The sequence below is a fragment of the Dermochelys coriacea genome, chromosome 2, assembly GCF_009764565.3.
Source record: "Dermochelys coriacea isolate rDerCor1 chromosome 2, rDerCor1.pri.v4, whole genome shotgun sequence".
Lineage (NCBI taxonomy): Eukaryota > Metazoa > Chordata > Testudines > Dermochelyidae > Dermochelys > Dermochelys coriacea.
The window spans coordinates 61,517,546-61,545,076 of NC_050069.1; the positions used below are offsets into that span (position 1 = coordinate 61,517,546).

General features: G+C 38.1%; 1 protein-coding gene across 1 annotated transcript in view; it reads right to left on the reverse strand.

Moving 5' to 3' along the window:
• The window catches only part of PREX2 (phosphatidylinositol-3,4,5-trisphosphate dependent Rac exchange factor 2), a 305,019-nt gene that overhangs the window by 102,539 nt on the left and 174,949 nt on the right, over window positions 1-27,531 (reverse strand). The window contains 10 exon segments of the mRNA XM_038389170.2: window positions 4,281-4,409; window positions 6,158-6,248; window positions 9,250-9,332; window positions 10,399-10,493; window positions 13,426-13,605; window positions 17,893-18,100; window positions 18,537-18,759; window positions 22,589-22,750; window positions 25,642-25,826; window positions 26,752-26,869. Of these exon segments, the coding sequence (XP_038245098.1) occupies window positions 4,281-4,409; window positions 6,158-6,248; window positions 9,250-9,332; window positions 10,399-10,493; window positions 13,426-13,605; window positions 17,893-18,100; window positions 18,537-18,759; window positions 22,589-22,750; window positions 25,642-25,826; window positions 26,752-26,869 (1,474 nt within the window).

Consider the following 27,531-nt stretch of genomic DNA (forward strand, 5'->3'; position numbering starts at 1 on the left):
AAAAGATGGGGAAAATGCTTTCACAAGGTGATACTTGTGGCAATTTAAAGTGATCTGTGAGGCTAATAGAAAGGTACCCTATATATCCTTATTATCTGGCATGCTCCTTTCAGCCTGTCTGTTATACCTAGATGATATCCTGGTGCCTGCTAAAACATTTGAACAGGAACTAAAGAATTTAGAAATAGTCTTTGATAAGCTGAAGGCAGCCATTTTGAAATGGAGCCCAAAGAAATGTGAGTTGTTGCAAAAAGATAATGTACCCTGGGCACATAATTAGTGAGGAGGGAATCTCCACCGACAAAAAAGAAAATTGAGACTGTATAGAGCTGGTCAACTCTCCAGACACTCTCAGATGTGCAGTGTTTTAAAGGGCTACGGCTCCCTTTATAGATGATTCACTTGTGGGTTTGCCAGTATTGCAAAAACACTGCATAGGATAAGTGAAAAAGGGAAACCATTTCAGCAGTCAGCAGTGTGTGAGGAAGCATTTCCAGAGTTGAAAGGCTCTGGTGACTGAACTGTTGTGGCCTATCCATGATTTAAACCTCCTTTCACGTTGGACACAGATGCTAATGCTTTCGGTTTGGGGCAGTATTAACATAAGAACACAAGTGACCTGAGAGGCGGTAGCCTATTATTACAAAAGTCTATGTTTTTCTAAAATAAATTATTGCATCCTTAAATAGAACTCCTAGCTCTCATTAAAATCGATAGAACATTTTAATCATGATTTGTATGGGAGGAAGTTTATGGTCAGGACAGCCCATGCTACCCTGCAATGGCTCTACAGATTCAGAAATCCTGAGACAGGTTTATCAGATTGTAGGAGAAGCTGCAGTGCTATGATTTCATAACCACATGTAGGCCTAGCCATAAGCATGGCCATGGCCATAAGCTGATGTCTTGTCCAGATGGCCTTGTTGCAAAGCTAATTGCAAACACTACCCCAAACAGGAGCTGTTGCCATGCAAGTGTGCAAGGCCATCAACAGTATCCTGCTGTGCAAGACTGTGATGCTAGGCAATGTGCAGGGCATTGTGCATGGATTTGCAGCTATGGAGTTCTTGAACTGTGGTGAGGTTACAGACGGCACTGTGACAGGGTGGTGCACTCACCACTAGGATGGCACCTCCGCCTGATCGTTTTGGGGAATAGCTCACCAAGTCAACGCCCCTCCCACAGTTGAATTCTGTCTCTCCGTCTCTCTCTCTCTCTCTCTCTCTCTCTCTGGTCTGCAGTCCCTCTCTCACTCCAGGAACCGCAGCGTCCTCTTCATAACTCAGCCCTCTAGCCAGTCACTCAGTGTGTTTCCCCCTTCTGTGGTACCAAAGTTTTCCTTCAGCAGTCCTAGGCAATTTTCCCATTCACTGCCTTGTAGTGCCACTCCCTCAGTGGCTGGCAGGGGAACCCGGGCCCGCCCTCTACTCTGGGTTCTGGCTCAGGGACCCTCTATCCAGCAATCAAAGTCTATTCCCGTCTACACCTGACTGCTTTTCCCCGAGTCCTCCCCTACCTTCCTGGCCACCCCCCTTCTCTGCATTTTCCAGCCCAAACACACCTCCCCTCTCCAGGGAGTGACTGCAGTCCCCATCAGTTGCCAGTTTCCTGGTTTTATAGGCCTCGCCTCTTCCTTCCCAGCTGAGCCTGCTTGCAATCAATCCCTGCTCCCTGGCTCTTCCTCCAGGTGCAGCTTGTGGAGTTAACAGGTCTACCTAGCCATCTTAACCCCTTCCAGTCCTGTGTGGGGTGAACACCATACCAAAGGCACACATTTCCCTATTGTGGCACCAGCCCACCTTTCAAGAGAGTACATCAATAGATAGGGCTATTTTTCTATGGTTTCTCAAATTTTGGTAGATCATCAGAGATGCTTACCACTATCAATGTGGGTTACTCAGGGAAGATGCATGACACTTGCATCTTTAAGAACACAGGACTGTTCAGACAGCTGTAAGCTGGGACATTCTTTCCTGTCCAATAGATTACTGATGGCAATCTTGAAAACCAATAGTGATCCTGGGTGACCCAGCCTAACTTTTGCTTTCTTGGCTCATGAAGCCATATACTGGCCATCCTGACAATGCCAAGGAAAGATTCAACTACTGTCTCAGCAAGTGCAGAATGACACTTGAATGTGCTTTCAGTAGACAAAAGGGTGTTGGAGATGTTTGTTTATTAGATTCTATCTCACTGAGAAAAATATCCCAACGGTTGCAGCTGCCTGTGGTGGCCTGCATAATATCTGTGAGGCAAAGCTGAAAAGAGTAGAGGTGGAGCTGTTGCCTGCTGACTTTGAATAGCCAGGGCCACCACAAGAATTCAACATGAAGCTATGCTGCTCAGGGAGGTCCTGAAAGGGCACATATCCATCCGACACAGTCATATGCTGTGCTGGACAGTGCTCTACCATTTCTGAAGTTTGGGGAGTTGGTAGGAACTATTTAGTGCTTGGTATACATTTATGAATATCACATTGTCTATTTTAATGAACCTATGGATTATTGTGCATTTATAATTATTATGTGTTTTGCACTGAAACCTATAGTCGTATGGTCCTGTTCAATTACAATTAATGTGTGCTTTCAGTAGAACCAGGCATTTTGCTGCATCTGTTATGAAGCAATAAAGATGAAATTTCCAAAAATAAAAAATTATTGTGTAACAAAAACAGTGCAAAAATAATGTGCAATTAAAAAACAATACAGAGCAAACTTCTAAAATAAATTAAGGAACAGAACTTTAAAAATAGAACACTAGAAAACATGTGTGTCCATTTCAGTCAATTTCAGCCAAACATACACCAACTATGGTTCTCACAGTTCAGTGTATGCAAAGCTGTAGTTTTCCTTACTGTCCACCCATGTGGAGTGGAAAAGGAAGGGCTGTGGTCCACGATGACACACAGAAAGTTGTGGGGGTGAGGAAATGTAGGGAGCTGCTAAAATGAAGTTCCCCATTGACTGTAAAAGAAGGTGAGCACATGACATGACTGTTGGACCTGTAGGTTAGCAAGATTCTTCAGCATTTGTGTTTGTTGCCTGAGAAGCCTCATTATGTCCCGGTGCATTTGCCTCTCTGACTCCTGGGCCCAGAAACTTTTGGTGTCAGAATCAATGATCTTCCGATTTTTTCCTGGATATCTACTCACCAACTCCAAGTAAACAATGCAAAAACAGAACTCAATCTTTTCTCATAGACCTTTCTCAGTCCTTCCCCTTTTTATCCCTGTAGAAAACTCTACAGACCATTGAGGACCCTAATAATGCACCCTTACTGTTGTATTCAATTTCTTTTTCTGCTTTCAACCACATCCAGGCTATTAAGATCTGTCACATTTTCCTTAATAATACTGTAAAATGTCCCTCCCTCTCCAGCCTTCTTGCTGACATCCTGACTCATATCTGAGTCATCTGACCTTGACTATTGCAACTTCCTTCTCTCTGGGTTGGCTGATTCTCATAGTATGGCCCTCATGTCCATCTAACATGTTGCAGCTAAATTAATCTTCTTTCTCTGCCTCTTTGATAATGTTATTCCCTTAATCCCTGCATTGGCTTTTGACCTCTTCAAATTCATCAAATTCAAACTCTTAAACTTCAAGGATCTGCACAGATCAGCTATTGCTCACAATTTGTCTCAATCTCCCCTGAACCCCAGGGCACCCAGCTGCCTCTGCAGCTAGTAGCTCTGGGAGTGATTTAAAGGGCCCAGGGCTCCCAGCCGCCGCTACTGCAGCCAGAGCCCAGGGGCCTTTAAATCTTGATTTAAAGGGCCCGGTTATTTAATGACCCCGCCTCTTCTAATTGAGGTCACGCCCCCTGCTCAGGACTTCGGCATACAGGTAAATCCTTTAAAATACTTTTAAAGTATTTTAAAGATACTCTGCTGGTATCCCTGCCCTCTGGTATACCCCCATTCCTGCACTTCTCCGGGTGTGGAGCCCTGGGTCCCTCTGCCCTTTCCCAGGCTGAGCAGATTTCAGGATTCACTCTGACACACAGCACCACACCCTGGCCAAAAGACAGGCAACAGGAACCTCTGCTGCTACAGGCCCACACCTCCCGAGGTGTACCCCATAATTTGAGAATCTCTGATTTAAACTACTATTCATTAGTCTTGCTACTGAGATACAAACTGTGCTGGAATTTAGAAATTTCCTATTGGCTACATGCTACTCTGCAGACCTTGCCTCACAGACCACATAAACCTGTTATATCCTTCCTCCGCTCTCCCTCATTAGCTATGAGTTTATTGAGGGTTAGGTTTTTCTTACTGACCTTCAACAAATTTTCTTATATTCTGTGCAAGATTTTGGACACTGCTGGGAAGGTTCCAAGGGTCTTGCTTGATGTGAAGTCGTAATCTCTTTGGACAGCTAAGTTTAGGTTCCATTTCCTGCTGAAACTCTAAGCAAAGGCAAAAAATACCTCTTTAGTTTAAACCTCAGAAACCCACTGCACTTCTTTCTGAATTGAATAGTCTAAACATTAAGAAGTGCCTGCAATTTCCTGAAATTTTGTCTTGAGTGATGTTACCTGTAGCTTTTCAGATAATTTAATTAACTAAATTCCCCTATAAAAAGTCAACATACGTCAGTAATAAGTAATTTAAATAACACATCAATTCAACTATGTGTTTCACAATTTAAGTGTTTTGTTAGACCTTTATCACATCCACTCAAGAATTCATATAATAGTGGGCAATAAGAGTACCAAAATTATCAGAAAAATAATCTTCCTTACTTAACACAGAAACTTTGGCTGTTTAACCTAGACTAGCCATCAGATCACTAAAAGTATCTCTGACATTATTATATCTATATAAAGCTGCACTGTCACACAGAATATACAGCCAAACTTTTTTTATTCTCATTCTAAATCATCTTTGTGAAATGGATATCTTTTGGGGTATTTATATTGGATATTTCATATCTTGTACGTATAATACATTTATAATTAAATAATATTTTCTGAATGGTTTGTCATGGAAAATTTTGCAAGGCATTCAGTCTGTAAACAATGAAAAATATTGGTGTGCATAACTGCCATCTGTCGGTCATACCAACTTTTCCCTATAAACAACTTTAAAGGTTCTAAAAATGTAAATATTTGCTAGAAAGAAATCTCACTATGTCTGTATTAACTTATGGGCAGACTCACTGCAGGGTCAGTGAATGGAAGGGCATGATGCATCAGAGGGTCAGATACCAAGCTGGTGTATAAGGGTGTAGCTTCACTGGCTTCAATGGAGCTATGCTGATTTATGAAAGCTAAGGATCTGATCAATGACCCTCTATAATTAATGCATTTTATTTGTTGAAAGTTTTGTATGTTGACACTAACTCAGAAACCAAAGCATTTTATAGTAGCATTATTTCTGTTACCCACACAACATTCAGTTGTATTTCCCAATCTCCCATTCAGTCTTTTTTCAAACTCAGTTCACCCAAAAGGCCCTTCAGTAGCAACTTTTAAAAGTGTATCAATCTTGCTAAATGGCTCTAATACTGTAAACACTTCACACACGTTTAAGTTTAGACTTAACACTTATTTATATGTTTAACTTTGGACCTACACATATAGAAGCATGTTGCAGACCCAAAGTTAATCCTATACATAACTCTCAGCAAGATGAGGGCCACAAATTGCACCTAGAATGATTTTAAATAATTAATATTTAGAATAAGAATTCACACCGAAGTGTTGCTTATTATTTATGAAGTACAATTTTACAAGAAGAAAATATCCACAAAGATAGAAAAGGCCAGAAATAAATAAATAGTTAAATATAATCAGAAAGTGCTTCAGTTGCTAGGACAGAAACAACATGAAGCAGAAAAACACTTGTAACATGTTAACACTGTTTTTTGCTTCAAAGCCACAACAGTTTTATATTCAATTCACAGGCTGTAATTTCAGCTTAAACTTTCAAGAAAACCTAAATGCCTTACGCAAGGAAAGTGAAAATGGACCAGCTAAGAATAGTAATAGCTAGGTAATAAAAATGTTGAATGACAATTATTCCAGAACATAACATGAACAGAAAAGATTGGGTTGTTCTTTAACATCCAAATCAAATACTATATATTCATACAAATGTGCCCTGTATCTCTTTGTGCCACCTATTGATTTTAGTAGTTAGCTTTAAATGTTACCTTGCAAGCCTCGACCTGGCGTGAAGAACTTGGTTTGTTCAAAGGCCCTCATTACAGCTGGTCCTTTCAGAAGATTGACAATTGAATCTACCTGTTAGGATCAAAGTTCTGTGAGTGGCTTGCCTTTTTCATAGCAATTTTAGAAAGATCTGCTCTGAATGAGAAAAAAGGAATAGTGAAAAAATGATTACTTTATATTTTTCAGAGTAGCAGCCGTGTTAGTCTGTATTTGCAAAAAGAAAAGGAGTACTTGTGGCACCTTAGAGACTAACAAATTTATTAGAGCATAAGCTTTCGTGAGCTACAGCTCACTTCATCGGATGCATTTGGTGGAAAAAACAGAGGAGAGATTTATATACACACACACAGAGAACATGAAACAATGGGTTTATCATACACACTGTAAGGAGAGTGATCACTTAAGATAAGCCATCACCAACAGCAGGGGGGGGAAAGGATGAAAACCTTTCATGGTGACAAGCAGGTAGGCTAATTCCAGCAGTTAACAAGAATATCAGAGGAACAGTGGGGGGTGGGGTGGGAGGGAGAAATACCATGGGGAAATAGTTTTACTTTGTGTAATGACTCATCCATTCCCAGTCTCTATTCAAGCCTAAGTTAATTGTATCCAGTTTGCAAATTAATTCCAATTCAGCAGTCTCTCGTTGGAGTCTGTTTTTGAAGCTTTTTTGTTGAAGTATAGCCACTCTTAGGTCTGTGATCGAGTGACCAGAGAGATTGAAGTGTTCTCCAACTGGTTTTTGAATGTTATAATTCTTGACGTCTGATTTGTGTCCATTCATTCTTTTACGTAGAGACTGTCCAGTTTGGCCAATGTACATGGCAGAGGGGCATTGCTGGCACATGATGGCATATATCACATTGGTAGATGCGCAGGTGAACGAGCCTCTGATAGTGTGGCTGATGTGATTAGGCCCTATAATGGTATCCCCCGAATAGATATGTGGACAGAGTTGGCAAAGGGCTTTGTTGCAAGGATAGGTTCCTGGGTTAGTGGTTCTGTTGTGTGGTGTGTGGTTGCTGGTGAGTATTTGCTTCAGATTGGGGGGCTGTCTGTAAGCAAGGACTGGTCTGTCTCCCAAGATCTGAGAGAGCGATGGCTCGTCCTTCAGGATTGGTTGTAGATCCTTGATGATGCGTTGGAGAGGTTTTAGTTGGGGGCTGAAGGTGATGGCTAGTGGCGTTCTGTTGTTTTTTTTGTTGGGCCTGTCCTGTAGTAGGTGACTTCTGGGTACTCTTCTGGCTCTGTCAATCTGTTTCTTCACTTCAGCAGGTGGGTATTGTAGTTGTAGGAATGTATGATAGAGATCTTGTAGGTGTTTGTCTCTGTCTGAGGGGTTGGAGCAAATGCGGTTATATCGTAGCGCTTGGCTGTAGACAATGGATCGAGTGGTATGATCTGGATGAAAGCTAGAGGCATGTAGGTAGGAATAGCGGTCAGTAGGTTTCCGATATAGGGTGGTGTTTATGTGACCATCGCTTATTAGCACCCTAGTGTCCAGGAAGTGGATCTCTTGTGTGGACTGGTCCAGGCTGAGGTTGATGGTGGGATGGAAATTGTTGAAATCATGGTGGAATTCCTCAAGAGCTTCTTTTCCATGGGTCCAGATGATGAAGATGTCATCAATGTAGCGCAAGTAGAGTAGGGGCATTAGGGGACGAGAGCTGAGGAAGCGTTGTTCTAAGTCAGCCATAAAAATGTTGGCATACTGTGGGGCCATGCGGGTACCCATCGCACCTGCTGAAGTGAAGAAACAGATTGACAGAGCCAGAAGAGTACCCAGAAGTCACCTACTACAGGACAGGCCCAACAAAAAAAACAACAGAACGCCACTAGCCATCACCTTCAACCCCCAACTAAAACCTCTCCAACGCATCATCAAGGATCTACAACCTATCCTGAAGGATGAGCCATCGCTCTCTCAGATCTTGGGAGACAGACCAGTCCTTGCTTACAGACAGCCCCCCAATCTGAAGCAAATACTCACCAGCAACCACACACCACACAACAGAACCACTAACCCAGGAACCTATCCTTGCAACAAAGCCCGTTGCCAACTCTGTCCACATATCTATTCAGGGGATACCATCATAGGGCCTAATCACATCAGCCACACTATCAGAGGCTCGTTCACCTGCGCATCTACCAATGTGATATATGCCATCATGTGCCAGCAATGCCCCTCTGCCATGTACATTGGCCAAACTGGACAGTCTCTACGTAAAAGAATGAATGGACACAAATCAGACGTCAAGAATTATAACATTCAAAAACCAGTTGGAGAACACTTCAATCTCTCTGGTCACTCGATCACAGACCTAAGAGTGGCTATACTTCAACAAAAAAGCTTCAAAAACAGACTCCAACGAGAGACTGCTGAATTGGAATTAATTTGCAAACTGGATACAATTAACTTAGGCTTGAATAGAGACTGGGAATGGATGAGTCATTACACAAAGTAAAACTATTTCCCCATGGTATTTCTCCCTCCCACCCCACCCCCCACTGTTCCTCTGATATTCTTGTTAACTGCTGGAATTAGCCTACCTGCTTGTCACCATGAAAGGTTTTCCTCCTTTCCCCCCCCTGCTGTTGGTGATGGCTTATCTTAAGTGATCACTCTCCTTACAGTGTGTATGATAAACCCATTGTTTCATGTTCTCTGTGTGTGTGTATATAAATCTCTCCTCTGTTTTTTCCACCAAATGCATCCGATGAAGTGAGCTGTAGCTCACGAAAGCTTATGCTCTAATAAATTTGTTAGTCTCTAAGGTGCCACAAGTACTCCTTTTCTTTTTACTTTATATTTGTTTGTAACTAATTTAAATGTTGGCTGTAGCTAACAACACAAGACTAGAAATTTGTGAGGATAAATCTAAGGAACTGTTCTCTTCAGTAATTCTAGGTTAGTAGCCCAGGAAAGGATAAAGAATAAATATATATCATTTAAGTCAACAGTGGAAAGCAGAAGCAGCAAAAAAAAAACCCCCACTTGCTGCAGCCAGTTTTTCCCTGATGGTTTGAATATAGACCAATACTGTTGAGCAGTCTAAGAAAAAAAATCTCATACCTGACCAAAAAGATGCTCCAAACAGCTATGAAGTTTGTCCTGTTTATCATGAGAAATGCGAACACTTAAGGGAAGTTCATCACCTGTGTGTAAAATATTTTAAATCATAATTAACTTCAGGTCTCAGCATACTTTTCAAAATCATACAGATCTGGGCTACTCTGCTATGCATACAAGCTGATGCTTAAGCTTTTAGATCCTTCTCTATTTAGCACTTTACACTAATCTGTGAGATTCTTTTGTATACTATTTTTATAATGTAGCAAAAGTAAACAACAACAAAATGGCATCTGTACAATAAATCACACATCACCCCTTTGTGAAGTAGGTAACTATTGTATTATTTGTACCTTTGTATAAACTAAGGACCAGAAACTTTAAGCAAAATGCCCAGGCCATATTGTAAAAGTTGGGAACAGAACCTAGGAATTAGGTGTCCCTGATCTGTGTTCCACCAACTAGACTACAGTTCTCTGAAAGAAAAATGACAAGATCGCTGAAATATCAGCTAGCTATTTATACCACCTAGACCACAGTCACTGAATATACTGACATAACATTTTTATAAGGACCCTGCAAATATTTCACAATCTTAATGCTATTGCTAATGAAACGGCTCTGATAGTTCAGTAGTTTTTAAAGAGGGATAAATATGCCATTAAAACTAAAAGTGGCAAGTGGCAAATAGGTAAGAATTTGCATCTATGATTATTTAAATTAAATTTGTTCAACCTTGACATAGAATAGAACATTATGGTGAGTGTGCCTTTCTGCGGTCTTACTCTCCCCCGCATTTGTACACAGTGGTATTTTGTATTCAGAGTTTTGTCTCCTGTCTGAGACAGAACTCCCTGTTTATGTAAAATTCCTCTTCTTTTGAACAACATAATGCATTGCCCAGGCCAAAGAAGAAAGCTGGTTAAAATGAGTTTCTGACATCTTTTTCTAATCCACTATATTTTCAGCTGGATTGGAAAACTGGCTTTGTTATACAGAAAGGCTAAAAGTGCAACATACACTAAACAGAAGTGAAATGTTACACTCTCGCCACTTACCATGATGAAGAAAGACATGCCTATGAATAAAACAAACAAGAACTATCTCCAGAAGAACGAATAGAGGAATTTGTAGATTATTTTTTAATCTTACCTGAGTCCATTTCATCACTGTGAAAGTAAGAACTGCACTGGCTACTGCAAATGCTGGTGAATGAGGCAATGGAGTTCCTGTTGCTATTGCAATCACTTGAAAAACAAAACAAAATAGTATGTTATGATGTACAGGTACTATATCAAAAGTATAGTTCCTTTCCTTTTTCTTAAACTTTTCTCTCTTGCCGAGGCCTTTTACAATGCTCTACTCTTGACTTTAAGTTTATGACATCATACAAAATATGCAGGAACTACTGTTTGTTTCTGATAAGACTCTGAAGGCTAGATTCTCAGAATAGATGCTTCAGTTGTCCCCACCTCATGTGTGTGAACAAGTAGTTTCACTTTGAAAATATACAATTCCACATACAAATCAAGTAACTTTTCAGGCAGATGAGCGGCTGATTTTGGAAATGTGGCCTCAAATGTGTTAATTTCTCCATATTTAAATTCTGTATACCTACCTACCCATAACTCTTATAAATGATGAAGCATGCTGGTTTAGGACGTGCAGACTGGAATTTATAATTAGGTTAGAAAAGAATTAAACTATTAAACAACAAAATTAAAAATGACAATTTTCTCCCTTTAACCAAACCGTGGTTTATGAGCTACTGGCAGTGCAATAGTGCTGGTGGACTTCTGAACCTGCACAAAACCCCAGTGACTTCTCTGGAACTCTCTGTGGGTACAAAAGTCTACTCATCTGAATCCAGTTGCAGGATCAGGGTTCCTGTGTATATAGAGTAGGGGGCATGTGGTAATGGTGGGGATTTTACTTCTCCCTCTACCTGATTATACGGAGACTTCTCTGCAGTACCAAAAATACCACATCACTGTACAGTCGTGATTTTTTTTTACCCCAAATTTGTGTTTCTCTACAAGGAGTGAGAATGAATTCATCCATATCACACTGAGAGGGGAAAAATCTAAGATTTTGTTGTAAACATATTTCCAAATGGATTTGAACCCACAGGCTGTAACAACAACCAAGTCAGCCATATCATCTAATCAGCAACGGAGTATTCGGTTTAAATGTAGGAGTTTTCAGGTGTTAAAGTAATTATCTAGCAGAGGGAGTCCACAATGTCCCATGAATGTAAGAGAAACTCATCATCTAGGTACCTCTCAATCAATTTCCTGCAATTACAGGGGCAGTGGGCATTGATGCATCTCAGTCCCTTATTCTCTGCCAGTGGCACATAATAGCTGAGTCTCCTGAGAGCTGTAATACTTTGGTCTAATTCTGGCTGTTGGGGTTGTATGGGGGTGGCTGAGGGGTGTTTGGCAGCTTGTGATACACAAGACGTCAGACCAGATGGTCGGCCAGTCCTTCCCAGTCTTAAACTCTATGATTCTAAATTCTATTCTATAAAAGCATTTAGTTTGAAATGGATGCAGAGTTCCAAATGCATGCCCTACTTCATATCATGCATGACAAAGTTCATAAAATGGGACTCCATTTTATATGATTATTATATTTATATATTGTTTACATATACATTAATAGCACAGAGAGGGAAGAGCATTTTTGGATGGTATGAGGGGGATATAATTTAGGGTGCTGTCCACTAAATGACTGAAACCATGTTGGTAACAAAATGTTTCTATAATAGAGTCCCTAAGAGAAATGAGAATTTCTGGCTGGATATTAAGAAATATTTTCCGATGATGAGCTCTAATAGACTGTGGAAAAGTCTCCCAGGGAAGAATGGTGAAAAGCTCATCACTAGGGTCATTTAAAACTGGACTGAAGAAAGCACAAAAGAATAAAACATGGGGGAAAATCAGATTTAATCACTTCTTAGCTATATATTTCTGCATAAGTATTATATTGTAGTGTTTAATAGAAGTTTGCATAAGAACACAACCAATAAATGAAAATGTCCTACATTTCCCATAATGTCTAATCTCACACAGAGACAGGGTGTGGTATTTTTTCTAACATTTCAATTGCATTTACAGTGATTTATTAGAATTTGCTCGTTGTTCATTTAACTACATTAGATAATATTTTTTAAAAATCCACTGTCATAACTGACAGTTGCACTAATGATTGGTATTATGTGCATGGGAATCTCAGGGTTTTTTATTTGTTTGTTTGGGGGGGTATGTTTTACACACATGTTAAAAAGATTACAGAAGGCTGGGATCAGACTAAAGCAGATGATCTAAGAAGCATTTAGTTCCTTCCACTTCAGATACCAAACTGCAAGTTCATATCGGCCATGCTGCAGTAATCAAGTGTTAGCTCATGAAATTGGTCTTCAAAATAACAAAGAGTGCTGCTACTATTCCAGCATTATTAGAGACTTTTTACTTTTTGACCCTAGTAATATAGAAATAATTTTGTTTTAATTGCAAAATGAAGTTAAACTGAATATATATCAAGTGCATTTACATAATCCATTCTTCATTCTAAGTACTGGAAAATGTTCACAGTTGCTATGAATACTACTTCCTTTTCAAAGTATTATATATTTTAATTCAATAGTAAAGCTTTTATTATTATTAGTACTAGAGATAGGATGATCCAGCAATGTTTAGACTGGGATGTTACCAGAGTTAAATGTTGGGGTTCAGATTTGTATTCAGGTCTTTAACTGTGATTGAGATTAGATCTGGCATCTGACTCAAAATGACAAACATTTTGGGGTTTGCTTGGGCCTAATTCCACTACAGAACACCATAGCCAAAACTGTCTGTTTTTATGTTCTGCAGCAGACTGAATCAGAACCTGGCAAATGGATCCATTTCTGGATCCAGTTCTGGCTTTGATCCCCTTGGGATATTCAAATCTAGAGTTCTGGTAAAGGTCCATCTCTAGTTATTATTACAGGAAAAGATTTGTATTACAGTAGAAAGTAATCCATCTTGATTACTAAAATATAAAATCCTCCCTTTACAAGAAGTAATAACCATTGCATTTTGATATTCTTTAAAGCCATTTTGAAAATCTACAATGCTGCACATTATGCTGCTATATCCTACGGATTGAAATAAAAAAGATTATTAGTAAAATTACCTGTATGAATCCCTGTTGCTGATGGTGTCATGACCAGAATCTTCCTGCTCATCACCTGCTACATTGAAACAGACCCTTTTCCCATTCCTTTCTCCCTTTTCATTGTCACTGTCTGCTGGTATTAAGGGCTCGGGTGTTTTACGTTCTGATTTGGGAGAATAGGTTATTGAAGAGAGAAGGCTGCAATGTGACAAAATTAATTGGTATGAATGCATTTTTTCAAAAGTAAACTGATGATAATTATCATTGTCATCCAACATGCAACACTACATTTCTCTGTTATTCTTTTCCATTATTTTGTTCCCTATGAAAAGGCCACAAAACCTGTTTTTTAATTCAGACTCATGTCCATTGTAAAATTATGGCCAACTAAAGCAAAAAAAAAAAAAAGACACTACTGTAAAAAACAACAAAAGTTTAATGAGTCAAAATCATGCTTCAATCAAAGCAACACAACAGCAATACAAAACAGTAAGTCTTGCAATAAACCAATTATTCTTCTTGGGGAAAAAAAGTTACCATAGTATATCCTTGAACTTTTGGTGACTAATTATAAACATAAACCATACATTTGCATATGTAAAACTAGTAAATGAACTGCAGAAAACATTTCTCTGTGCAAAACAGGTAATTACTTACTAAATGGTTATGGTACCCAATTTACTAGCTTTCATGTGTCATTCTGCCCTATTCTAATAAAAGGTTCTGGGAAATTTTATTTTAAAGTCCGTACCTTCATCAACATTCCAAATGACCACACCACCTTAACTGGTCAAATAAAGTGATGTGTCGCTTGATTTGCCATGACCAATTAGGTAGTGATGTGCTATCATGTTTATGTAGAGCACCGCTCTGAATCATACCATTATTAATTTGATTACAGCAGAATCCCATTTATCTTATCTAATTGGGACTAAGGCCAGATTGGATAAATAAAAAATTCAGATAATCTGGAGAATGAGAAAGTGCAAGGCTGCCATGTCATCTAGCAGCCAGAGGAGAGATCTCTCACTTCCGGACCTGTGTGCACTGGTTGTTCGGTTAATACAGAGAGCCAGATAGTGGAGAGTCGGATAAACCGGGTTCTATTGTACTTATCCACAAGCCTCTATGTAGAGCACCATTTGAAACTTGATGTGATCAACTGACACCCAAAAGCTGTGGAAATTTTTATACCTGAACATGTACAAATACCACAATGAATGTCATACTACTATATAGTTATTCATCTTCATCCTATGAAACACATGATCTAATAGACTTTCTGAAAGAAAAAACTAATATACGCAATGTTATTTTAATTCCAGTTACTGGAAATCAAAAGTGCAAAGGAAGATTAACATTAATTACATCTGAACAAAAAATTAGATGCAGCATTATACTTTTGCAACAAGTCCTTTCTAGCTATCTTTTAAATTAGCAGTCGCCAGGCTATGTTCAAAAATAGTTTAAAAGCTTTGAATTGTATCCCTATACTGTACTGTGGTTGTTAAGTAACAGCTGTCAGCACGGTTGGCTTGGTAGTGTTGGCAAGTGCTCTGCTTCTAACCCAAGATCAAATATATGTCAAGGACACAAGTGTAGGTGACATCATATCTTTACATCTAAAATTTTAGTTCTAAAAAGCAACTGTAAAACACTTGTATTCGTGAGACTGAAAATATCCTCTTTGATTTTTAAAAGGCAGTTTACAGAATTTCCCTTCTTTACACTCTCTACCGATGAAGTGAGCTGTAGCTCACGAAAGCTTATGCTCAAATAAATTTGTTAGTCTCTAAGGTGCCACAAGTTCTCCTTTTCTTTTTGCAAATACAGACTAACACGGCTGCTACTCTGAAACCTACCTACACAATAAATCACTGATGCTAAAGGCATTTTATCAATCAAAATTAATGAAGGACATTTCTGATTAAAAGCACCGTAAAATTTTACATTCCATTTTGTGAGATTTGCACAGGTCTAACTGAGGAAAGTAGCATATACCAATTCTAATGAAAAGATAATAACTCACCTAATAACTTTGTTCAGCTACAAAGCCACATCAGTACCAAACTACTAATCTCTCCGCTGCCTTCATGAATATAATCTACTTGAAATCAATGCAATTCCAAACTGCTTTGCAAAGTTTTGTTCCCCAAACTCAGCACACCCTGACTGATTGCCATATAGGGAAGTGATTTTTTCTGAATGACCATATTTTCCTTCACACTCAGAATTCTGCTAACACAATGGTTGTAGTCATTCTGTGTAACACAACATTTAAAAAACTAACTCAGTGTTAAACCATAAAATCTTTGAGCATACATAAATAATATATTGTCTCAGAAACTGATTGAGATTTAAGTAGTTCTTCAAAGGTTTCAAAATCATCATTTGAGAGACACAATATCGGAGTGTAGATTATCCCTATAATGTTAATTTTCTGTACCACTAGGAGCATATAATTTGTACTATATATTAAGCATAACCTCCCTCTCTCTCTCACACACACGATGAAATCTGGCCCCATTGAAGTTAATAAAAGTTTTGCCATTGATTCAACCGGCCCAGGATTTCATCCAGAGTTTCTGAAGAAATCATTTGATCATTTTTTGTATAGCATTCTCAATCCCTAAAATTAATTGCTGTGACACAGACTTTTTCCCTGAACTTCTTTTGTTTATACAGTACCGAGTACATTGGAAACCAATCATAGTAATAATAATAAATAGTAAACTATTCATCAAATATTGATTTTAATTTTATTTTTACACCATAAAGCAATCTATGAACAAGAATTCTGCAGTAATTGTAAACCTGAAGGATCAGTTTGTTTAAATGTGTATGTGTATATATATATATATATATATATATATGCATGGTTATTAAAGAACACATTCAAATATTTTGATTTAAGCAGAGTGATTTAATTATTTTGTATTATTTTATGTGTTTTATTTCTTAACATTCCCTCTTTCACCCTAAGAACTAAGGGTCATGATATGTTGTAAGCAGTATATGGTATACTGTATTAACAGTTCACATCCAGACTATCCTGGCCTCCATCTTTCTCATTTTTCCTGTTTGGAGCTTTTAAGTAGGCCTCTTGGGTATCCTGCTTCCTGTACAGAACTACTTTCTCCAAGACAATCAAACTCTTGCAGTGCAGTCAAAGTCCACAGGGAATAAAGATGAAAAGTCTGATGCTTATAGTCAGTAAAGTGTAAAACCTTTAAAATAGATCTTTGCCCCTTATATAGGTTTTCCTACCCGTTCAATTTACAGAGACTCTGTTAATGAAGAAAAACATTAACCCAGACTCTCGTGTACTGTTTATGTTTGCAACTGTGTGACCCACAAAATTTATATATTCTTATAGATAGCATGTTCATGCTCGTATGAAAGTAAGCTCAGAAGTCCCTGAGGCTTTATGCAAACTCTAGGGAGCAAGGGGAAACCAATGATAGCCTAAGTAACCAGAAACTACTGAAATATTAAATGAGCCTTCAAATACAAAACTTACTGATCATTTTATAACTTTAAAGAAGACTGACAATTTTAAGACATTATAATGCTGCTGCTTTATTTTTGTGCCCATCACAATGAAAAGATTTTATTTCTGATTTGCTAAATTAATTAGTTAAATTATGTGTAAAGACATGGGGAGTGGAGATGTATCTCTTACATTCTTTTGCAAACCCAAAGCTGTATTTACTTTCATTTAACCACTTCAAACCTGTTACACTATACAGCACACATTTGGGGGGCCGGGAGGGAGAAAAAACACAGTTTAGCCCTTTGGAAACAAGATGTGTATCACTGCTTATCTCCAAAGGAGGTATTGATAATTTTTCTTCCTGAGCACTGATCAAGGGCCAGTCCTTAGAAAAGTTTATTGGTCTTGGAAGCAGCTGTTCTAGTTCCAAGTATTTCTGCTCCTGGGAAATCATTGAATATTAGCTCTTGCTGACTAAGTGAACCTAATTTATTTGTTAAAAAAAGCTTCTAGTATTTGTATTTTTATCAAATTTAGGTTTAAATTTAAAGCCATTCAGTAGTGCCACAAAACTTAAATAAAAAATATATTTTGTTCCTTTGCTCTTATTTTCTGTCCTAGTGAAGTCTGAGAGACGACATGCATCTCATATTGCTTCTTCCCCCGCCCCCTAAACAGTTACTGTTTCCAAGAGAAAAGCTATAGAGGTTCAATGAAGCAAAGTAGAAACTATGTCAGGCTCAGAAAGAAAGAAAAAAGAGAGCAAGAGAGAACAAAGTTCAAAATTGTCTGCACATAAATTCATTGGACCATTGTAGATCTACTTGAATATGAACAGGGACTGCTTCTGCTGATCTCATGCAACAACGTTCAGATGGGTTCAGATTAGACCAGGCAAGTTTATGCATCCATAGTTTGGAATGCCCACATTTGATTTATCAATATATCCCATGGGACATTAAAGGCATATACAGATGGTATCATTTACTTACTCATCTATCTGAGAGATGCACGTTTCCACCTCTTTCAGTGCAGTTTGCAATTTGGCCAACAATTTCTGATAGACATCTTGTGTTTCTAAGTCCTCTTCCTTTAACAGATATCTCAGACCATGGCCTTCCTGTTGACCTAGGGAGTGTCCTGAAGGAGCTGCCATGGTGGTAATGGTATGTTGTATGTAAACCATGGGACTCAGTTTACCTGCATGTGATGTAAATAATGTCAAGTTAACATCTTCTATCTTTCAACACAATTACTTTTACAAGTCAAACCTATAATTGGAAATAATTACCTGATTAATATTAATGTTTCATATTTATCTTACAAATTCAATGTTGGAAGTATAAATGTGGAAAAATTAGCTAATCTGCTCTTGGTAAAGAGGAGGGACTTATAATTTTGCATATTAATGTGCCATGAAATGTAACACAAAGGAAAGAGTTAGTACACAATTATGTCAAGCATTTCTTATAAATTTATAAGCAAGACCATACTAGCATTATATAGCCATTTCTTAGTGGAGTGTCCTTATGTTTAATATTGAGATAGTGCCCAGAACTGATTAAATCTGAAAACTATAAACTAGGAGAGTTGGTAGATATGCTTCATTCAAGTATAGGTGACCATTCTGGCTTACCTTGCTCACTATTTTTGTTTTCTTTCTCATGTGAAGAATGCTTTCTGCTGTCTAGCTGCACACCAAAGGCACTACCAAGAGAAGTTGAGGTTTTAGGATAAGAGACTTCCATTACATTGATATGGCAGTTGGTTGGACAGAAATCGCTGCTGTGAAGTGGTGAGATCTTTGACTTAGCCTGTTTAAAGGTAGGCCATGCTCTATTTTTTAACACTCGTGAAAACTAGAAGTAAGAAAGAGAAGAACGTTCTGATTAATAGTTTTCTGTGCACAGGTAGCCAGTTGGAAAACAAACTTTAAAATGCTTTAGGCATTCTGCCTAACCTTTCAAATTTCCATCTTTTGGGAGGAGGTGAGGAGTTCTTTCTGATTTTAGGTTTTATTTTTTAAGACAAATATAGGTAATTTTGCAAATTATAAATAGATTTCTAATAAGGATTTAAGCAATTTATTTTCTTTCAAATGTCTCAATATTAATCCCGTTTGAAGTTCTGTGCTTCTGAGTATGAGCTCCAGAAAGTATGGGAGGTCTGTAGGGTCTACCATTTTCAATATTACAAACATAGCAAATTTCAGGTATTTTCAAGTGCACATTTTCTAAAAAACACTCTCAGATATTTGCTTTAGTTTAGTTTCTAATAAGTATCAAACTGGAAGCTAAAATTATGAATTTATCACATTGAGAATGAAGCTGCTGCAAAATGACAATAAAACAAACTACAATGTCCATATTTTACAGACTTTGCTACACTTGGGAATTAGAAAATGCCTCAACTTTGAAAACTGAAGTACTGGTTAAATAAGACTGACTTCTAAGAAATAAATCTTTGAAAAATGACATTGAAACACAGTGCAGGGATGTTCATTGACCCACAGGCAGTACATCTATTTCACTTCTACAGTGTTCCTCTGAATCAATGATGATTCCATCTTCTGTTCATTCCTGTAACTATTTTTTGTCCCCTTTCCCAAGTAGTGTTACTTCAGAGAATTAGATCACAATCAAGATGGCAAGACCATTATAAAATCTTAAATTAGGTGACCACATGATGTGAAACACAACTGGATTAGGATTTATGTGAAAACATGGTATCCCCCCTTTCAATTCACAGTCTAGAGTCAGGGGAGATTTTAGTGGGAACATCCATCATCACCTGCAAGTAGCCGGTTATTTTATCATATCTCATCTCCAGTTAAAATATTGCATAGCAGGGCACATACCTTATTAAACAATGCTGATCATTAGGCGCATGCATCAGAATATTTTTAAAAGTTACCTTTCAAAGTGCTTACCCAATAAATGTCCATGTCCATTTCACTGATTATCTGGCTTTAAGTATCTTTAACTGAGTCAAGCTATATCCCTCCCACGCCACTATAAAGTGGTAGCTTTATGTACTGGATTTAAACGTGTGTTTACTTGTGATGCTACTGACTGTGTAAGCCTGATAAACATTTCTGTACAACCAGGATTCAACTAATGAATTATTCTTAAATATTTGTATCTAGGACAGGATCCTGGAGATTACACAAGTCCAATTATGGAATTGTTTAAAACTGAAGAATGTACCAAGAATTAAGGCGCACTAAGAACATTTAATGGTAAAAATGTTCCTCCAAGCAGTACATATTTCATATTTGAATCTCCCACACATCCTGTTCCACAGAGACCAAATGCCTGGTTATGATTTAATCAGGTCATAAGTGAAGTCCAAACTTCTTTTCATACATGTATTAAGAAACATCTGGGGCTCATGGCACTGAACTCAAAGTGTATTACAATCAAAATATTCTGAAATAACAGGAACTGCAGAAAGCCACTGGTTTCTATTATAGAGTTCAAACTTCACAGTGAAACTTACAGTAAAGCTAAGGCATTCTAAGAGACTTTGGTTACTATGGTTACATTTATCTTGCCAAAAGAAGGGTATATCTATTCGTGGAATATGAACACTCTAACAGTGTTTCTAATAATCATTAAGAGCTAAACTGTAAACCTGCATCATGCTTATTGATTTTGGTGAGGGTGAGATTGAGGCTTCTGAAAGTGCGGATCACACTGGCTAGAAGCAGATATTGCAATTAAAGGCTCTGTGAAGTTTTCCAACAAGGCTGTGCCATTGTATTTCAATCTAGACTCAAACTCTTGCTGTTCTTGTCCTTCACTCTTGTTCATAGAGACTATGATCATACTCAGTTCACAGTTGGAAACAGGAAAGGTATATGAGACAGCTAGTACTTACCTAAACTCTAAACAACATTTCTGTCTGCGTGGTTAAAATAAGTGATGCTCCCATCTCAAGAAACCAGACGTTCACTTTAGATAGACATAAGAAAATCTGGATATTTAGACTTATACTGGCCAAAGTCTCTAGAGGTATGTCTACCCAGCAGCTTGGAGAGTGCTTCCTAGTGTAGGTAGACAGGAGCTAGTATGCTAAATGCTAGTATGCTAAAAATAACAATGTGACTCCGGCAGCATTGATGGGAGCCTGGGCTAGCCACCCACATATGTACTCAGGGCTTCAGCAGATTATATTTGGGCAGCTAGCCCAAGTTACCACCTATGTCACTGCAGCCACACTGCTATATTTAATGTGCTAGCTCAAGCTGGACAAGGGCTGTCCACCTTCTTAGGAAGCACCCTCCCAGCTGCTGAGTAGACTACCCTAAGAAAGGGTCATTACCCACTAGGAAGCAACTCCCCTCTCCCCCCAACCTCTGTCCCATCCCTCCTTCAATTTCACAGAAATATGCAGGGTCTGTTAGAGTCCACATTAAACCTCTCACCTCTATTTTGAATTTTTGCTTGCAAAATCCAGAACAGATCAGTTTGCAAATCTCACATCCTAGATCCAGATGACAGAGGGTGCAAACAGTTCAAAGGAGAGGCATCAGACCTAGTTCAGATTGGCCCCACAATTCACAAATAATTGGGGTAAGGGTGGGAGGAAAGTAGAGGTCAGGAGGAGAGAAATGCAGGTTCACTTGGGGGAATGGACAAAGGTTTGATTAGTTTATGCCTAACTTAGTTAAACTGGTCACACAGAAGTAGCATGAAACTACAGACCAAACTCAAGAAATGTGTTCACTCATTTACTTATAATATGCAATACACTTTTTGACATTTTTACAAACTCAACGGTTAGCTAACAGTTGTCTGATAATTTACAGTGCAATCTGTCAGTAGGAAAGGTGGAAAGAGTTGACTCAAACTACAGTCTGCAAGTGAGGAGTTAAATTATAACAACTTTATATTTTAAATTAACATGCAATATGAGAAGAATTTAATATCACTAATATCGCTTCACGTTGGGTAAGTTCTGAAAATTCACTAGATTTGTGAATGCTACAAAACAGAGTGCTTTTGGTCTTTCACAGGAAATACATAAAATTTCTGGTTACCAAGTTGGTTACTATCTATATGCTCAACAAGACAAGAGAGGATAAGACCTACCCCATGAATGAAAGGCACAATGAAGGGCACATGTATATGTAAAGGACTTCCTGAGGTTTTTCTCCCTGATGCTGGGAGAACCTGACCACTCTCAGTTACTTGCACTGGGTAGCTCCAGCTCCTGGTTCCTTACTGGTTACAAGGGGCCCCTGTCCCTTGCAAGCCTTCTTAAGTCTCTCCCTGGGAGCTCACTGCACTCCCTGGTAGGGTAGGGGTGAAGATCTTTCAGATGGGTGTTCCCCTGGTGGCTCCAGGAGTCACTACAGCAGTCTCCTAGAGCAGTCCTGCTCCTTCCACCCCAACTGACTGCAGTTTCCTGCATTTTAAAGGCCTCCTGCCTATTATGCATGATTGACAAAACCAGAGGGATGGAACTAGTACCTTCTGGCACCTTCCTCATCAGTTTATACACCCCATCACAATAAAATTATGCAATTACTCAGTTTAGGTACTCAGGCATCTGGGTGGGTCAAATTTAATCACCAGTTTTGTCATTGCAACCAAAATGTTTAATAGACATTCAAATTCATTACTTTTTGTTGGTTCTTCCACAACAAGGAAATAGCAGATTTTCAAGACATTTTCTGATCCATACCTTTTTATAACTAGAGATTCTTCGGTAGATATGCTCAATTTTCTCACTGCAAATTACACTGAATCTACTTTGGAGGTCAGTTGGGATTACTTCATTTAAAGAATTCAGGCTGTTGCAGTTTTGCACAAAATGCTCATCACTTTTAGCCAATGCTTCGAGAATCTGTAGTAATAAAGACAATGGCAGTACATTATGAAGTCAGATGACTAAAATGAACATTACTTATCAGTCCTGATATTTACAAGCAAGAAAACCTGAAAATCAATTATCCCTTAACATTTTAGGTATGCTGCGTAACTAGAAAGGATGATGCTTCGGGAGAAAAGGGTTCCTTTTAGTAACTCCTTGTCTTAGTAATAGCAACTCCAACTATATACGTTACATACAGTTGTTTCATGATCACATGTGGTTATGGACTTGTTCTATCACTCTTAATGTAACCATTATGTCTCTCTTGAAATACATTTTCTTCTAGCAAGCATTAATTTCAATTATTTATGAGCTACAACATTTATAATAAAACTAAGCTGTTGACAGATTATGTGATACTGACTCACAAAATCAGCATACATGAGAACTCAGCTCAGTCATTTTTACTATTTGTTCAAAATAGATGAGATGAGCTGATAATTATCATATTCATTAAGATACAAATCTTTCACTGTACTCAGTCAGTAAATTAATTAAAGGTTCCCAGTTGCTTTGGCCATAATTAAAAGTTTCAATTTCCTCAGATCTAATTAATAATGCAAAACCCTTCTTCAGAATATTTTGCTTCGTCTATTGCTCTAATGAAGTTTATTTAAACACAGTATCAAGTCTTCTGCAGATCTTTGGATCACATTTTCATTATTATTTAATAATGGTAAAACTCTGCACTACTATAGTATCTTTCGTTTGAGAACCTTGACTTGCTTTACAAACTTTCGCTAATTAAGCCTCATCCCTCCTCAGTGTAGGAAAGCAATGCAGAAGGGCCCCTTCCCCACCCTACTGAAACATAGCTGCCTTTGACAAGGAATATACAACTATTTAACACTGCAAAGCAACACAAGGAAGAAAATGAAGAAAAGTATTATATCCAACTGCAAGTGCAGAGAAATTTACTTTAGTAGAATGTGAAACCACCTTCTGAAATTTCAAGTTGGACTTGAATCAAGAGCCATGACATTTTTAACTACCATAATCTCTATTTAACATCCCACATGAAAGACATTAGGGGGTCTGATTCTCCATTAACCTACGCTTGGTGCAGTCATTCACATCAGTGAAAAGCAGATGTAAAATGCTACCATTCTGAGCTTGTAGTGTTATATACCCATTTTGCACAAGTGCAATCCAGTTAAGAATCAAGCCCAGTTTTTGCAATAGCACAGTGATTCCTGATACCGTAATGAGACAGTAGTCAGTACTGATTTAGACTATGTCTACACTTATGGAGGCATGTAGAGTACAGGCACTACACATGTAACTACGTGCCACGGTAAACGGCAGAGTACATCCACATTTTTCACTGTGGCATGAAGCTACAAGTGGCAGTGAAAGGCTCCAGCAGCAGGGAGGCAATAGGGAAAGGTTCCACCAGGGGGAAGCAGCAGGACAATACACTGCTAAAAATATCAGGTAAGATGTGGGATGCAATGCTTGAGCATATACAGAGTCCCGTAGGGAAGTGCTACTCAAAGTGGTGGTCCGCGGACCACTGCCGGTCACAAGCCATCATCTGCCAGTCGGTGCACACATTGGAAAAAAAAATTGCCGGTCCCCCACATCAGATAGCTTGAGAAGCACTGCCTTAGGGTATACACCCTAGGGTTCAGGTATGCAGAGTACTCTACACGTCTAAGCCATGCCTCACTGTCTACACTGGTATTTAGACCTGTGCTAGCTGAGCAGGCAGTTTCTGTAGTCTACATCCCATCTTAATTGTAGATGTATCTTTACAGGGAAGATAAACACAATGATTAACCAGCACCACTTTCTGCAGCACCTAGGTGTTCCTTGAAGATCTGCAACCAATTCCTGAACTGGCTTGATTCAGTATAAAGTAGTTGTACTAATTGAGGCCAAAAGTCAGCGTTCTGGAAGCTCTATTTTTCTTACAAATATTCAGAGTATGGCAGTGGAAAAATTAATCCTAAAAATACAAGATTAGTAAAAAATATTTAAATTACAAACACTTCTACATACTGTATTATTAGAGCAAGTAAAAACATCCCTATGGTTCAATGATTTAATCAATGAAAAGATAACTTGAAATTGAATTCACTCTACAAAGTTTTGCCTTTAATTTTTATTTATCCTTGCCTGTAACTGTGTAAGTGATAAAACAGGAATTAATAAAATCTGTATTCCTACATGAATTGATAATTAATAGTTAGATGTAAAATGCAACAGCTCTAATTAAGCCATCTTTCCCATGTTATTAATAAGAAGTCCCACTTTTGCGGCTTTGGAAGTATTCAGGTGAAAATTTCCAAAATAGCCTCAAAATTTTTGTGCAACATTTTCCTAACCTGTGTTTTTGAAGATGCATTTTTCTGTGACTATTCGGAGGGAAATAATATGCAAAAAAAAATAGCTAGGCACCTTGCTACTTTTGTGTATGCACAGAAACTTAAGTTCAAAAAGTTGTGCCTGCAGTTTTGGAGGTCAGGTTACAACCCCATTTTCAAAGGGTCCTTGAATATTTTTATGTGACAATCCATATCCGGACCCTTCAAAAAGTTTTGAGGTTCAATTACAATAAGTCTCTGAACTTCTTTGAAGTCTTTTTAATAGCAAAAAAGAATTCTTTGGCATTTGTTGAGTTTAGATGTTCAATTTATGACCACAACATAACATATTTTTTCTTACTGAGTACACAGTCATGATTTAAAATGTCAGCGGGACAAAGGTGACCTGCAAATATTAGACTTGAAATAAAATATTTATAACCCTATCAATCAATAACAGATAGATGTGGCTTCAGTGGAGATGTGACTTCAGTGGAATTAAGTATAATACAAAATTAATACGCACAAAAATGTAATTTTTCTACATAGGCCTCATACCTTTGCAGTCAAGCTGAAAAAGCCCTTTGGTTCAATCATTTTCTCCACCACATGGCATTTTATTCCAGCAGTACTGTCATACTCATAAACCACTCCATATTCCAGATGAACATTATCAACAGTCAGACTCACATGATCCTTCCTCCCATCAATTATTGCCATTGTGTTAAACTTGTCAATTACTTCTACAGCAAAGAAAATTAATATAGTTAGTTTTGTTTTGGCTGCTTCAGACCTAAATCAAAATAAAAGAACAATCACTGCAGACCCTATGGAAGTAGCGATCTTTTGATAATTTCTATTGAAATGAACTATGAAATGAAATTATTTTGATAATTTCTATTGAAATGAACGTCAAGAAATCCCAACTGCCAACTAGGTGACTCAAACTCAGACAAACTCAGGTCTGGGGCTGACTAAAGCTTGAGTTAGATGAAGTGTGAGAAAGCCTGCTGGAATAGTCCTATGAGACAACCCATTGGTTGTAAAGGGAGACATTCCACTTTTCTTACAAGCTAGAGATGTAGTAGCAATAAAGGAATGGAAAGTTGGAAACACTTGTTAAATTGTAGAATTCTAACACTCGTGACTGAATTCTTGCTCCAGAGACACAAACTCTGAGGGCAGCATTTGCCCCGAGAAATTAATTGAAAGTCAGCTATTAACCATTTTCTCAATCATCCTTGTAGACTCATAACTTTTGCCTGAAAAGTATCCTGAAGGATATAAGACTCATTATTTGTGATCCAATAGAACTTTGAATTAATCTTAATTAGCCTTAAATTATTTTGTTATTATTTGTGAATGTTATCCAGATAATTTATAGGATAAGATGTCCTATGAATGCAAATGAATGAGATTTTAATGAAAGTGCCATTCTACAAAATTTCTCATGGATCCAAGGAACTCTTCAGCTAGTTTACACAGTATTATAGCGTGATGGTATTTTTAACTCTCCTCTATGTCAGATATGCAATTGCATATAAATCCTTATGTAAATTAAAACCCGTAGTCTGCTTTTAGTTTCCCTAGTGGGAAGAAGAAATGTCTATGTTCCTTGCTAGCAGAAAGAAATTCTAAAGGATGACATGCAAAAAATAAAGATCACACCTTCCACTTTGCAGTCAAAGACATCTCCTCCCTCATCTCCAGGGGGTTTGGAGTTCGCTTTCTGAAGGTCTTCCTGTGCACTCTCTATACTGTTATATACCCACTGTATGGAATCTTGCTATAAAAGAAAAAAAGCATGCATGTATAATCAAAGCTGTCTCATTTCACTGCTTTCAAACAGGAAATAGTTATTTCAATTCCTTACCTCAACAGGATATATATCAATTACTATCTGCACTTCATTTTGAAAACAAACAATAACATTGGAAATGACAGAAGAGTGAGATTGATTTTTATCTAAAACCAGTTGTAGGGAAACATACTGTACTGATAACAGAGATTTCATCAGTTCATTTTTTTAAACAGTTTATGCAATAGGGCTACACTTTGTTTTATGTGTCAATAAAAATGCCCTTAATGCATACCTAAAACAAGTTGTTTGAATACACTGAAAACCTTATTATAACAGGAAGCTATAAAAACAACAGAACCAACTTCTATCTCACTAAATCTGCTGCACGCCTATTGGAGCTTGCATTGATTGTCGAATACCAGCCATGGGGACATACATAACACACCTGCTTGCCTCTAAATCCACTCCCACTTTCCATTATGTGCACCTGCAGAACTTCCTTGGAGGTGTCTGTAGGAATCCTCATGCCTATACTCAGTATAGAATTGCCTCTATTCCATGCAAACCATATGTTTTTTCCTCAGAAGTGTTGCACAAAACTTGATCTTACTTGTATCCAGCAGTGCAGGGCTACATACTCAGATACT